The sequence below is a fragment of the Elgaria multicarinata genome, chromosome 7, assembly GCF_023053635.1.
Source record: "Elgaria multicarinata webbii isolate HBS135686 ecotype San Diego chromosome 7, rElgMul1.1.pri, whole genome shotgun sequence".
Lineage (NCBI taxonomy): Eukaryota > Metazoa > Chordata > Lepidosauria > Squamata > Anguidae > Elgaria > Elgaria multicarinata.
Window position 1 is genome coordinate 8927452 of NC_086177.1, and position 15534 is coordinate 8942985.

Sequence of the window (15534 nt, forward strand, 5' to 3'; positions counted from 1 at the left end):
TCTTTTCACCTTTCTCTAGCATAGTGCAAATCCCTGGTTACAAGGAGGACCATGCACCCACCGGAATCTTGCCACATGGATCATGCAAAAAGGAGGTACACTTCAGATAGATGATTGCAGAGCCAAGGAGCTCCAGACACACTCCAGCAAGCGATACATTCACATGTTACCTTGCACCAAATTCAGACTTTGCTGCTCATTCAAATCTTTTTTGCAAGCAAACCCACTTCTGTGTTCCCCAAGGTAAAAAGCCTAGACCAGCTTGGAGGAAGCAAGAGATGAGGAAGGCCTCTGATACTCCATTTGACATTTGAGCAGCCAGTGTACCTGCTCTTCCTCTTGTCAGGGTCTTGCTGCTTGCATGGCCCAGGGCACAAGTCCAATTCCTCAATAGCCATTAGTTGGACAGGGGTCTACAGAAACAGGCACACTCCCAAGAAAGCTGGTGACAGTGATGTTGTTAGGCAATTTTGGACACTGGAATTACTGGAAATAATGATCAGATTGTGGAAGGAAAGGTGGCAGTCTCCCCTCTAGTTTAACAGGCCGGTGCTTTCATGCTACACTCCCTATTAGTCTGCTTTAGCAGTGCATCCTGTGGTAAGAGCCCTCAAATTGAGCTCTCTCTTTAGGAGCGTGTCTAGCCGCCAGAACCAAATAACAAATAGACATGGGGTAAGATCAAAACCTTGGCTTTATTTCTGCAGCGAAAAGACTGCCTGCTTCAAATTCAGGAGCAGCAGCAGCCCCGAATGCTTCTCATCCAGGACTTTTATACTGTGTGGCAAACAAGTTACATCATATTTGGTTATACAGTGGCATGCTTGGGTATGTTTCCACAAGAAGCCCATAGACTAACATTGCAGCCACTGCCCTTAGCAGAAACCCACTGTGTATTGTCTGTTGACTGAGCAAGCCGGGTCTTTCCAGATAATGCGCTTACCTCTTGACCCCAACTGTATATGTGGTCTCTTCGCTTAGGCTGGATGTTTGTCTTACTGCTTGTCTTCTGATAGAGAACAGTTAACTATTATTTATATCAATCCTAATAACTGCAAAGCTACTGAGTTCAGTGGGAAGAAGCAGGCTTTTATCAAGGTAGATTATGGCAATTGGGGCAGCTCTATAGATTTGGGGCACTGCTAAAAAAGATCTGGGGCCCATGCCTAGATGGTCCAAACTTAGTACTGCCCATGCTGGGTAGAGAGGAAAGGGGTTGTTCTAGCTCCCAGCCGTGTCGGCAGGGACAGTTACTAAAGTAGGGTTCCACCACCCCTTACATTCACCTCACCCTGAGACAGGGGACACTCCTAGAGCTTAAGAAATAAGGGTCAAAGTCAGCAACCTCTGTTTCGAAGCCCTAGGCCCAAAATTATAGCAATAACTAAGCAGACGACTGGATTTAGTACCGAGGTTTACTTGGAAGGAAGCACGCATAACACTTGAAGTAAACAGTAGTTTACAGTGGGGAAGGGAATAAAAGGCATACAAGAACTAAATTATGTCTCGAAACAATACTGCATGAAAAAATAACAAAAGATACCTCAACACACCTAGGCACAGGTCTTCCCATGGACATACATGGAGTCCAAAGGAAGGATAGAAAGTTAAGATGAAGACAAAAGGCTGTTGTCACACTCCCTGATTTTATGCTGACATCCCTGGCAACTCCAAGGAGATCCCTGTCAAATAATCACAGGCTGGCTAAGCTAGTTTTCTGAGATCCCAAGAGTGGGATGAGAGTTGACAATTTCATAGTCATAAGAAACTTGTAGAAAATATAGAAAGCAATTGTCTTCAGCTTTTTCAGACCAGAAATCTGCTTTCAGCCTCAAACTGCAAGACAGGGCTGTGGAGGAACCAAAAAAGGGCGGGTTTGCTGAGTGGAGGTCAAAGACTCTCAAGACATAATTTCTCTCATCTTAGAAAAGGTTTATTACCAGCAGCCTGCAGTGCTTCAAGGTGGCAACCCCTAGATGATCTGAAGGACTGCCCACTAGTTGCAGGCAAAGCTAACATACTTATAGGGTCAGTTCCCCTTAGAAACAACGGCAGAACCTTCCCGCCAATCATAATGCAGTTTTGCAATAGCTGGGTTGCAGTTAAATCTCAAAAAAACCAATATTATGGCAACCAGCTTGATTGATAACTGGCAAATAGAGGGAGAAAACGTGGAGGCAGTGACAGACTTTGTATTTCTGGGTGCAAAGATTACTGCAGACGCTGACTGCAGCCAGGAAATCAGAAGACGTTTACTTCTTGGGAGGAGAGCAATGACAAATCTTGATAAAATAGTTAAGAGCAGAGACACCGCACTGACAACAAAGGTCCGCATAGTTAAAGCAATGGTATTCCCTGTAGTAACCTATGGCTGTGAGAGCTGGACCATAAGGAAAGTTGAGCGAAGGAAGATAGATGCTTTTGAACTGTGGTGTTGGAGGAAAATTCTGAGAGTGCCTTGGACTGCAAGAAGATCAAACCAGTCCATACTCCAGGAAATAAAGCCAGACTGCTCACTTGAGGGAATGGTATTAAAGGCAAAACTGAAGTACTTTGGCCACATAATGAGAAGACAGGATACCCTGGAGAAGAGGCTGATGCTAGGGAAAGTGGAAGGCAAAAGGAAGAGGGGCCGACCAAGGGCAAGATGGATGGATGATATTTTGGAGGTGACAGACTTGACCTTGGGGGAGCTGGGGGTGGCGACAGCCGACAGAAAGCTCTGGCATGGACTGGTCTATGAAGTCACGAAGAGACGGAAGCAACTGAATGAATAAACAACAAAATACAGTAATCAATGATAGACAAGGCATTTATGCGTGTGCAGAGTGCAAATAATCCTAAGACTAGGAAAACAATACAGATGGGTATTGCAATCGTACAACTATGTGTTTCCTTTTTGCGGTTAGCTTTCTTTGAACCTAGAGAGCCAGTGTGGTGTAGAGACCAGGAGTGTTGGACTGGGAGTCAGGAGATCCAGGTTCTAGTCCCCACTCGGCCACAAAGCTCACTGGGTGACATAGGGCCAGGCACAAACTAAAAAAAAAAATTCTAAAAAATCAAACCACAAGAAACGACTGGGCAAGAAATATTCATGAACTTTGAAATATGTCTTTGCTGCTCCCTTTTTGTTTCTGTAACCCGCTTCCCTATACTAAAATGCTGCATTTATCCGTTGGTTTTCATGGGCAATTCTTACGTCCCAGGGAGGCCTAAAAATTATGCCTTCCAAAGCGGTCCCGGAAGCTAGACGTTATGTGTGAGTCTACCCTTACGACGGGTGTGTGTGTCCGCTACGCGTGTGCGTCAATGTCAAGCGACGCAGCGCGACCCTAAACAGGCGGCTTCCTTAGAGCGCGCTGTGATGGCGGCGGCGGCGGCGGCCTGTTGGTGAGGAAATTGGACCCTGCGGCGTCCTGGGCCTACTCCGGGCCGAAGCCTTCTGGCGTCCAGGCGCGGCCGGCCTTGTGCGCGCGATGGGCCGCAGGCAGCGCCAAAGGCGGCAGCAGGCGCCTCCGCAGCAGAGACGGGAGAGGGGGCCTGGGGTAAGGCTAGGCCTAGCCTGGGAGTGATGGAGGCGGGGCGGGGCGGAGACCTGAGTCCTCGTTCTCACTGAGGGAGGGGGGATCTATGCATTCATGACTGTACAGGCTGCGCGGGGCGGCCTCAGGTGACGGCGTGCCCCTCCAGGAAAGACGCGTTTATTGGAAACGGAAAGCTAATCTCTCAGGGAGAAGGGCCAGCCTAGAATCTGTCTCGCTGGTATGCTAGTCTTTTACGTGCGGGGAGAAGCCTTCCGTCATGTGTGCTTTCTGCCTGCGGGTGCGTTTTAAAGTGCTATGAGCCCAGCCTCACCTGACGGACCCTTCTTTCCACCTTGGCTTCTTCTCGTAGGGCTGGCCTGAAGGTGGCTACCCGGAGATCGTGAAAGAGAACGCTCTGTTCGAGCAATACTATGGCAAGTTGGGCATCGTGCCCCAGGGCGAGTGGGAGAGCTTTATGGCTGCCCTGCGGGAGCCTCTTCCAGCCACCCTCCGCATCACAGGATACAAGAGGTAAGCAGTGCTCGTGTGGGTCCTGATCTGTTGTTGTTATTATTATTACCCTATTTCTTCGATTCTAAGACACACTTTTCCCCCCATATAAACATCTCTTGCGTCTTAGAATCGTGGGTGCTATTATTATTCTTAGAATCAAAGCTTTTTTTCTGTTGGTGGTATTGGAATTAGTGTGCGTCCTACAATCGATGGTGTCTTACAATCAAAGAAATACAATATTATATTTATTTGTATCCCGCCTTTTGCCCAATGCTGGGCCTCAAGGTGGCCTTGACACATAAACGTTTAAAATACACAACAAAATTATAAGACATTAACATAGTTGGAGGGCCAGATTATTCTCTAAAGGCCTGCGGGAACAAAAAAGTTTTAGCCTGCTTCCGAAAGCCCATCAAGGAGGGAACTCTCTTCCCCGGGAAGAGAGTTCCAGAGCACTGGAGCAGCCACCGAGAAGGCCCTCTCCCATGTTCCCACCAAGCGCGCCTGTGAAGATGGTGGGACTGAAAGAAGGGCTTCTCCAGAAGATCTCAAAGCACGGGCAGGCTCATAAGGGAGAATACAGTCTTTCAAATAACCTGGACCCGAGCAATATAGGGCTTTATAGGGCATAACCAGCACTTTGAATTGTGCCCAGAAACAGACTGGAAGCCAGTGGAGCTGTTTTAACAGGGGAGTTGTATGCTCCATGTGACCAGCCCCAATCAACAATCTGGCTGCATCTCTTTGAACCAGCTGGAGTTTCCGAACACTCTTCAAAGGCAGCCCCACATAGAGCGCGTTACAGTAATCCAATGTAACTAAGGCAGTGTTCTTAATTTGCTGCATTTTATTTGATAATGATATAGCGATGTCAATGTTACTGTATTTTTTTAATATTTCTAGATTTATACAATAATATTTAACTTCTATTTATTAATTTTAAAGCTTTTTGGGTTGGAACCTTATGCACATTTATCAGTTAAATACAATAGGGTTTACTTCTGAGTAGACATGTATAGGATTTCTTGTAAAGTACTTCAATTGCATTACATTGTATTTCTTGCAAGAACCCTGTAAGGTGTGTGTCTAATATTATCATCCCTGTACTGTAAATGGGATAGTGGTGTGGTGGGAATGAAGCTGGGAGAGAGAGATTTGCTTAAGACCCTTTCATGAGTTCTTTGCAAAGATGAGGTTCAAACCAGGAACTTGCTGATTCATAGCTTAGTATCTTAACCAGTATGCCTTTATTTATATGCAGATGAAATAGCAGAGGGGAAATCCGAATTACTCCATATTATAATGTACATGCAGCTTTAAAATATGCATATTCCTTTGAGTGTTTTGAAACCAAGGAACACAACTAAAGTATGTTTTCTAATAAATAAGAAGGCTGAGTAGCAAGAGGGTGAGATACAGTACTCGTTCCTCCATCCCTGAAAAGTCCCAAGAAATTAACGAAGAGGCCATTCTTTTACCGATTGATAAGTTTCTAAAATAAGTGTGTTAGAACTTAAAGTTGCCATTAATTGATTGAAACTGATCATAAGAACCTTGCTGGATCTAGACAAATGCATGAAAAAGGGCTCAAATGATAGAGCACATGGTTTGCATGCAGAAGGTCCCAAGTTCAGCCCATTTCATTTCGGGCAAATCTGAAAAAGACAACTGTCAGAAACTGTGGAGAGCCAATGCCAGCCAGCATAGATAATACTAGTAATAGATAGACCAACCCCTTGTGTGTCTGATATTGCTATCGATACATGTAGTGCATGCAGTTAAATTTTCTGTTGCACTGTTGATTTTGAGCAAGCATGTTTTTTCAGGTCTTTCTGTACTCCTTCAAATATCTGCAGAACTTGTTTGACAGTATATAGTAGCCACATTCAGAAACAACACTAAACCATGCCTCTATTTTACTACCTGTAGCATTTCATTTCCAGGCCTATCCCAGATGTGGTCTGGCTATGCTCACTTAAAACTGGTTTGTGTGTTGCTTACTGTGACATGCTTGCTTATTGAGCTCAAAGAAACAGCCCTGTACCAGGTAGCATCAACTTATTCTACCACCTCTCTTGTGACTGTTGCTGCTGCTGTGTACATAAGATTGCAGAAGTGAATTTCTGGACCACCACATTTGAATTCCATTTGGTTTTCTGTATAGTGCTGCAAAATGTGCCTGCCAGATTTATTACAGTGGAGAAAACTATGTGGTAGTGGGTGATCTTTGTGATAAATTGGCATACTGTTTTCAATTTTAGAAAACATCTGCAATGGTTGGTGGTCATGTGAAACATAATTTAGTCTTCATAAAGAGCTTCATTTGTATTGGCTGTTTCTGTTTCTATCACTTCTAATATTGTGTTAGTTTTATGTGTTTTGTTGCTGTATGTTGCCTTGGGAGGGCTTCTGCCCTGAAAGGGAGCCAAGAAATGTTTTAAATAAAAAGAAATAACTAATACCAAAAATATTGGAGGTAAGCTATTAAGTGGAATTAGGATTTTTTTTGAGACTTGAGAAATAGTTCTATTGAAAGAATTAGATTGTGCTCTTCCCCACTCCTTCCTTGACAATTACCATTGTTCTCATTTATTTTTCATTTTATAGCCATGCCAAAGAGATTCTCCACTGTTTAAAGGACAAATATTTCAAGGAGTTAGAGAACCAGCTGGTAGATGGCCAGAAAATTGAAATGCCACAGCCATTAAGCTGGTAAGATCACTCTGTGTTTTGTCCATTATTATTTTTAGATTGTTCCTGACTTTGCTGTGTAATTATAATTGTTTGTAGTATAATTCACAGGCTTTGAATATCAGCCTAATCTAGACTGGTTGTGTTCAGATGAATTGCTGAGATTCTTGCTTATCATTCAGGGACAACTGACTAGTACACACTGGGCTCGTTCAGAAAGCGTGCTAAGCCATGGTTAGGCTGCTAACCCTTTTGCAGCAAATAGTTAATGAGCATGTTTTAACCATGGCTGTGTAGTCACCATGGTTAGGAATGGTTTACATAAGTCATGGTTCATACGAAACTCTAGGCCATAATGTTTAGCTCAAAATTCTTAACCACCATGGCTTAGCATGTCTTCTGAACATAGTCAATGATGGTTGGAGCAGCTAAACTAACCAGTAACTAACAGGGAAGTAAACAGGACAGACCCTGGCTTATTGCTCCTCTGAAAATTTAGGAATGGAAAACTAATATCAAACCTGGCTTTGGGCTGTAGTTTGCTGGCTTTGTACTAACAGAATGTTTTTGCTTCCTTGTTAGTATATGGTTAGTTTAGTTGCTAACCAAGGCAATTGGGTAGCTTATTACATAACTAGCCTATCCCAAGCTGTCACACAACCACATGTGGCCATTGTTAGGCATTTTTTCTCACTATGGAATTCTCAATTTATTGCAGTGTGGTCTATTTTTAAGATTATTCTAAATGTGTATGGATTGGAACCACAAAAAGAGTTTGTAAAACATACTAGAAGTAAAATAAAAAGTAGCTAACACATACACCCGAATTGAGAATATCTTGTCATTGTACTATTTAATTTCTATTGCTGTCATTAATTGTTTTGGCACATTGACTGACGTTATTATTCAAAGTTACATGCTTCTTACACAAATTGAGTCCATGTGTATAGCAGCTGCGTGTTCCATTATGACTGTTCAAAGAGTCTAAGGATACCATATTCAGAGAACCTATTATTTCATTAGGTATCCAGAAGAGTTAGCATGGCATACAAATTTAAGCAGAAAGGTCCTGCGGAAATCCCCACAGCTAGAAAAATTCCATCACTTTCTTGTTAGCGAAACAGAATGTGTAAGTATTAATATTAAGGTCTTTTCAAAACAAAATTGTGCCTCACTGTGTTCACTTGTGCCCAAAAATTCTCTCCTCCCCCCCTCCCACTCCCGGGGCCAAAGCTGGTCCCAACTTAACTTAGGGAACACATGAACATAACATAGTGTGGATTACATTGTCCCATAAAGACAGTTTTTTAAAGGTATTGATGCACCTTATGGGGCAATCTTATGGTCCCTAGTCAGCTTCTGACAGGTCATAGGATATTTTGGATTCCCTGATCTGAGGTCTGACCTCAAGGGGAAAATCAGAGCTCTGACACACACACACCCGTTGCAGCTGATGCAGAAAAAACTGCACTGTCTGCTCTCCAAGGCTGGGAACTCCACCTCAGAGAAGGGGGTGTTTCAGAGGGGAGGGGAGGGAGAAAGAGACTGGAGAGGCCAGGGTACAAGTTATCCTGAAACCTCTCCAGCATCCTTCCTTCCCCCTCCAAAACTCCACAGGCAAAAATGCAGGGCAGGAGAATGGGGAGGCGGAGATCACCTTGCTGCTCCTCCCTCTCTGCACTGGATGATTGTAAGTCTTCAAGTTTGGGGCCATATGATTATTGAGGGTGCAACCCATAGGATTGAGCCCTTACTATATAGTGTCTATTTTATTGTCTTACCTAACTTCTCTACCTCGCTTGACTGAGTTCAACCACCAAGTAAACATAGAACACCAACAATCTTGTCCAACTTGTCTCTTCGTGTATGTACATTTAGCCAGAAAAACAGAAAGCCCAGATGTTTAAGCAGCAGGGGTTAGTAGTTAGGGTGGACAGGACCATTTTCATGCGATAAAAAACTAAAATGAATTCCCATATTTGATTAATAGCTAACTCAATATGTCTTGAGTGTGACACAGACATTATTTTTTATGATGTTGTAAGTGTAGTTTTGGCAACTTTATGATGAGATTTAATTGTAACTGGTTTTTTAAATGAAAATTTTAGTATTTTATTTATATATTTTAAAATTCAATTAAAATAAAAAACGATTTAAATTTAAAAAATCATTGGTTTTTATCCACCTTGCCGCTAACCTAAGCCTCCTTAAAGTCTCCTACCCCTCTTTAGCCACTGCTTCCTGCCCCATTTTTTAGAATTTAGGGGCAGTATCTAATGGTGACATTTCTCAAATTCAAATAGCTCTTGCAGAATTGTGCTACATCTTTCAGTTATTATTATTATTATTATTATTATTATTTATTTATATAGCACCATCAATGTACATGGTGCTGTACAGAGTAAAACGAGCTTCCTTGACCGGAGTAAGCGTAACATCATTGACAGTAAGAGAGAATGAGAGATGAGGAGAAGGTTTAGGAGGAAAAACGAGCAATTCAGTCTTTGCCATATTGAGTTTCAAACGACGATGGAGCAGCCAAGCTGAGATATCTGAAAGACATGCCGAGATACGATCGTGAACATCAGGAGAAAGTTCCGGAGATGACAGATATAGTTGTGTATCATCGGCGTACAGATGATATTGGAGGCCATGAGATTGAATAAGCTTGCCCAAGGGCAACATGTATAAGGAAAACAACAACGGGCCAAGCACCGAGCCTTGCGGAACCCCTACTGAAAGGGGAAAGGAGGAAGACGAGCTGCCATTAGCCAACACGCTGAAAGAGCGACCCGCTAGATAGGAGGCAAACCAGTTATAGACAGAGCCACAAAATCCAAGGTCATGAAGGGAATCTAAAAGAAGATCATGATCAACTGTGTCAAAGGCTGCAGTTAAATCAAGGAGAATAAGAACGGAATAATGGCCTTTAGACTTGGCAGTAAGGAGATCATTGGTGATCTTAGTAAGGGCTGTTTCGGTGGAATGCAGAGGACGGAATCCAGATTGAAGTGGATCCAAAGCAGAGTTACTAGAAAGAAAGTCAAGACAGCGAGAGTAGACCGCCCGCTCCAGGATCATTGAAACAAACGGCAACAAAGAGACAGGTCGGTAGTTAGACAGAGATAGCCTATCAAGAGTAGGTTTCTTGAGAATGGGAGAGACTGTAGCATGTTTAAAAGCAGAAGGAAATGAACCAGAGGACAGAGAAAGATTAATAATATGAAGCAAGGAAGGGAGGATAGCAGGAATAAGATTAATAAAGACACGAGAAGGAATCTGATCACGAGAACAAGTGGAAGGCTTCGAAGAGCGCAGTATTGTAGACAGTTCATCTGCTGAGACTGAAGGAAACGCAGAGAAATTTGCAGGAGGAACCGACAGATGAGGAACAGGAACTGGAAGAGGAGCAGAGCTGGCCAGATCAGAGCGGATAGTTTGGATTTTAGCATTGAAAAAAGAGGCAAAGTTATTAGCAGACAGAGAGGCGGGGAGAAATGGTGGATTAGGCTTCAGAAGAGAATTGAAGGACGCAAAGAGCCGCTGAGGATGCCTAGCATTTGACTGGATCAGCGTTGAGTAGTACTGCTGTTTGGCCAATGAAATGGCAGAAGAGAAAGAGGAGAGTACAAATTTGTAATGGACAAAGTCCGCCCTGTCCCTGGTCTTACGCCAAAGGCGTTCAGCTGCCCGGGAACAAGAGCGAAGGTAGCGGAGGAAAGAGGTGAGCCATGGTTGGGGTTGAGAAGGGTGAACTATCCGAGTTGTAGATGGAGCAAGATTATCAAGAGTTGAAGATAAGGAGGAATTAAAGGAGGAGACAGCTGAGTCCAAGGAGACAGCCGAAAAGACAGAAGGAAGGGAGGAGGCTAGAGACTGGGAAAAAGCCTCATAATTGATAGATTGCAAGTTGCGACAAGAGCGAGAAGCGGGACGTGAAGGAGGAGGATTATGAGTAATATTGAAAGAAACTAGGTGATGATCTGACAACGGAAAGTGAGCAGTAGAAAAGTCCAACACAGAGCAATTCCGAGTGAGAACAAGATCCAGACAGTGTCCAAGGGAATGTGTGGGTGCATCAGACCAAAGCTTAAGATCATAAGAGGAAGATAATGAGCGAGTTGTGCAAGTAGTTGCTCATTATGCTTGTGCAACCTGTGCATTGAACAACATGTACAATTGGTTGCACAAGAGTTCTGCAAAATAGAATTTCAGTTGGTTTCTTCTCTTGTCCATAGTTCATAACCTAGTTTCCACTAGCGCAGTGTCATTTGCGCTAATGGAATGACACAGTTGGATACTGCTGTGGACTGGCTGCACACAACCCAACACTCCACTTTCAAGGTTTCGTATGGGTTGAACTGTGGGTTGTTGTATTGTATGAACCCAAAATCAACCAATGAAGACAACTTCTGGTTTATTGTTGTTTTGTGAACAGTGGGTTGTTTGTGGTTAATAAACCATGGGTTGTTAGCATGACAGGGTTCATACAGCACAACAACCCAGGGTTCATTGACAAACCATACTCAGCCCTTACTCAATCTTGAGTTTGCGTTTTTGTGTTGTGTCTGTTTTTGGCAACCTCCTTCAATAAATTATACATGTTTGTTATTTGGGAGCCTGTAGAGTCAAGTTTTGCTTCCATTATTTGTGGTGCTGAGGCTGCCACTTTCTACGCTGTAACATGAGAACACACTGTAAGATGAGTTTAATAGGTTAAGGGTGCAATTCAATGGGATCTGCCCTGAGTCCACGTAAGCCTCCGAAGTTGGAAGATTATGTGAATCCAATGCAGAGTTGGAGGTGCCTCTTGCCTCCTGCTCTGTGTTTAAGCTAGATGGGCGATTTTGGGGAGGGGGAGGGAAGGAGGCTGGGGCGGCCATAGGATATCTCGTATGGCTACTACCTCAGTCTCCTCCCCATCCTGCCACTTGGAATGCCTCTGTCTCTGTGCTCCATTTTCCGAGCATGGAGAAGTAGCTGGCACTGTTCTCTCTGCCCTGGCTATAAGGAGCAAGGAGTGTGGTTTCCTGCTGAAAATTATGGGTTTAGAGGAGTTGTTTAGTGTGTGGGAGCTCAGAACCCACTTCTGCCTTACACTCAGTCTTGTCAGCAATGTTACTTGACCTTTGTCATTCCTCCTATTGTAGCCATTTTGAGATGGTGCCCAGGACTCGGATAGTTCACCCTTCTCAATCCCAACCGTGGCTCACCGCTACCTTCGCTCTTGTTCCCGGGCAGCTGAACGCCTTTGGCGTAGGACCAGGGACTGGGCGGACTTTGTCCATTACAAATTTGTACTCTCCTCTTTCTCTTCTGCCATTTCATTGGCCAAACAGCAGTATTACTCAACGTTGATCCAGTCAAATGCTAGGCATTCTCAGCGGCTCTTTGCATCCTTCAATTCTCTCCTGAAGCTTAATCCACCATCTCTCCCCGCCTCTCTGTCTGCTAATAACTTTGCCTCTTTTTTCAATGCTAAACTCCAAATTATTCGCTCTGATCTGGCCAGCTCTGCTCCTCTTCCAGTTCCTGTTCCTCATCTGTCAGTTCCTCCTGCAAATTTCTCTGCGTTTCCTTCGGTCTCAGCTGATGAACTGTCTACAATACTGCGCTCTTCGAAGCCTTCCACTTGTTCTCGTGATCCGATTCCCTCTCGCGTCTTTATTAACCTTATCCCTGCTATCCTCCCTTCCTTACTTCATATTATTAATTTTTCTCTGTCCTCTGGTTCATTTCCTTCTGCTTTTAAACACGCTACAGTCTCTCCCATTCTCAAGAAACCTACTCTTGATAGGCTATCTCTGTCTAACTACCGACCTGTCTCTTTGTTGCCGTTTGTTTCAAAGATCCTGGAGCGTGTGATCTACTCTCGTTGTCTTGATTTTCTTTCTAGTAACTCTGCTCTGGATCCGTTTCAATCTGGATTCCGTCCTTTGCATTCCACTGAAACAGCCCTTACTAAGATTACCAATGATCTTCTTACTGCCAAGTCTAAAGGCCATTATTCCGTTCTTATTCTCCTTGATCTAACTGCAGCCTTTGACACGGTTGATCATGATCTTCTTTTAGATTCCCTTCATGACCTTGGATTTTGTGGCTCTGTCTATAACTGGTTTGCCTCCTATCTAGCGGGTCGCTCTTTCAGCATGTTGGCTAATGGCAGCTCGTCTTCTTCTTTTCCCCTTTCAGTAGGGGTTCCGCAAGGCTCGGTGCTTGGTCCGCTGTTGTTTTCTTTATACATGTTGCCCTTGGGTACTCTTATTCAATCTCATGGCCTCCAATATCATCTGTATGCCGATGATACACAATTATATCTTTCTTCTCCGGATCTTTCTCCTGATGTTCACGATCGTATCTCGGCATGTCTTTCAGATATCTCAGCTTGGTTGCTTCATTGTCGTTTGAAACTTAATATGGCAAAGACTGAATTGCTTGTTTTTCCTCCTAAACCTTCTCCTCATCTCTCATTCTCTCTTACTGTCAATGATGTTACACTTACTCCAGTCAAGGAAGCTCGTAGTCTTGGCTTTATATTTGATTCCTCGCTCTCCTTTATTCCTCATATTGAGGCAGTAGCTAAATCCTGTCGTTTTTTCCTGTATAATATTGCCAGGATTCGATCATTTTTGTCTGTCTCTTCTGCCAAGACTCTTGTTCATGCATTGGTTATTTCTCGGTTGGACTATTGCAACCTTCTTCTCTCTGGCCTTCCTTCTTCTCACATCAGTCCGTTGGTTTCTGTTCACCACTCTGCTGCTAAGATCATCTTCTTGGCTCGCCGCTCTGATCATGTTACTCCACTGCTGAAATCTCTTCATTGGCTTCCAATTCACTTCAGAATCCAATATAAACTTCTCCTGTTGACCTACAAAGCTTTTCACTGTCTAGCTCCTTCCTATCTCTCCTCTCTCATCTCACACTATTGCCCCGCTCGTGCTCTTCACTCCTCTGATGCCATGTTTCTCGCCTGCCCAAGGGTCTCTACTTCCCTTGCTCGGCTTCGTCCATTTTCTTCTGCTGCCCCTTATGCCTGGAACGCTCTTCCAGAACATTTGAGAACTACAAGTTCAACCACAGCTTTTAAAGCTCAGCTAAAAACTTTTCTTTTTCCTAAAGCTTTTAAAACTTGATTTTGTTCTGACTTTATACTGTTAGTTTTACCCTACCCAGTGCCTGTTTACCCTACCCCGTGCCTGTTTGCATTCTCTTCCCCTCCTTATTGTTTTATTATGATTTTATTAGAATGTAAGCCTATGCGGCAGGGTCTTGCTATTTACTGTTTTACTCTGTACAGCACCATGTACATTGATGGTGCTATATAAATTAATAATAATAATAATAATAATGACAGTTTCTCAAATTTCAGAATGTGTCTACAGCCCATAAAGATTGTGTACCTCTGAATTAAATGATGGCGCCTTAATTCTTAAGTTCTCTTTTAGCTATAGAAAAGTAGTTTTTGCCTGGCTTATAATCTATTTGAGAATTCACACTGGGCTTAAATTAAGATATGTCTTCCTTTTCTAAGAGCATGAAAGTAGAAGACACGATCTAGTTCGCTCTGGCCTAGCTTGGACAGTTATTCCAGGCTTCATAAGTCATGGTTTATCGCATCCTCGCTTTCCCCCTCACTTGTTAACTGACATTTAAGCCGGAGTTTCCCAGTTCTGACATAACAAGGAAGTCTGGCTAAATACAAGACAGAATTTTTTCACCAAAGCATGCAAGTGAGGAAGGAGTGCTTGCTGCCCCCCCCCCGATGCTTATGAAGCTCCTTCCCAGCTTTATAAACCAAGGTTTTTGAAGCCCGAAATGGTGATCCAAACTAGATTTCTGATTTCCAGCTTTCTGTTTGTATGACATTTAAGCAGTGGTTCTCAATCTTTTTTGCTCCATCCCCCCTTTCACCATTGTTCAGAATATAATTCCCCCCTTCCCAAGATAGTCTAACTCAAAAGGTGCATTCCAAATAATATGCACATAATATTGAAAATATTTTATTCCCCCCTGCCACGACACAGGCTCTGAACACCAGACCTCACGTCTGCCACCACTTCTTATGGGGCGACACAGGCTCTGAACACCAGACCCGGCCGAGGCTACTCCCTGCTCAAGCCAAGCACCACCGCTTGATACGCCTGAGGCAAGGGATGAAGCCCACCTTCCTCCAAACTATGTGGGGAAAGGGGTTTAAAATGGAGAAGGATTTAATATATATAATAATGCACTGTGAGTTATATCGGCTTAGGTGAATGATTGTCAGAGTGGGTGCTGAATGTGTAAACTTAAGATGATAAACGCCAAACAGACAAGTGGGATTTTTGTGGTAGTTTTAAAACAAACAATCAAAATTTATTTTTAAAAGTTCATAAGCTTTGTTTCAAATAACAACAATTAAAAACCTTTTTGAAACCTTCCATACAATCCTATCACTCTCACATTCGCGCTTTCCTTTTTCTCACACAATCACTCTTGAACTTTCTTTATTATCAGTATTGATTAACATACATCCACTACGTGCACACCACACTCTAAAGACACCACTCACTACACTGACTCTCAAATTTCTCAGAACTTAAGTACCATAAATACAGAGAGCACTAAAGACTCTAAGAGTACCTAACAAGTCCCCCTGAAAAGGTTCTCTCCAAAAGAACCTCTGAAAAGAACAAGAACTCTCCATCCCCTCAGTCCTTCCCTTATATATCACTCCTCCCCCTTCCCAAGACATTCTAACTCCGCCCACTCAGGCCAACATTCTAAAAACCACAGACTTACACACTGCAGACATACATTTGGAATT

The 15534-nt window shown here is 43.3% G+C and overlaps 1 protein-coding gene across 1 annotated transcript in view; it reads left to right on the forward strand.

Moving 5' to 3' along the window:
- The first annotated feature begins 3413 nt into the window (after positions 1–3413).
- NSUN2 (NOP2/Sun RNA methyltransferase 2) overlaps positions 3414–15534 on the forward strand; it is a 45816-nt gene continuing 33695 nt past the window's right edge. The window contains exons 1-4 of the mRNA XM_063130197.1: positions 3414–3545; positions 3895–4055; positions 6645–6749; positions 7752–7857. Of these exons, the coding sequence (XP_062986267.1) occupies positions 3477–3545; positions 3895–4055; positions 6645–6749; positions 7752–7857 (441 nt within the window). The 5' untranslated portion in view covers positions 3414–3476. The remainder of the gene's footprint in view (positions 3546–3894; positions 4056–6644; positions 6750–7751; positions 7858–15534) is intronic.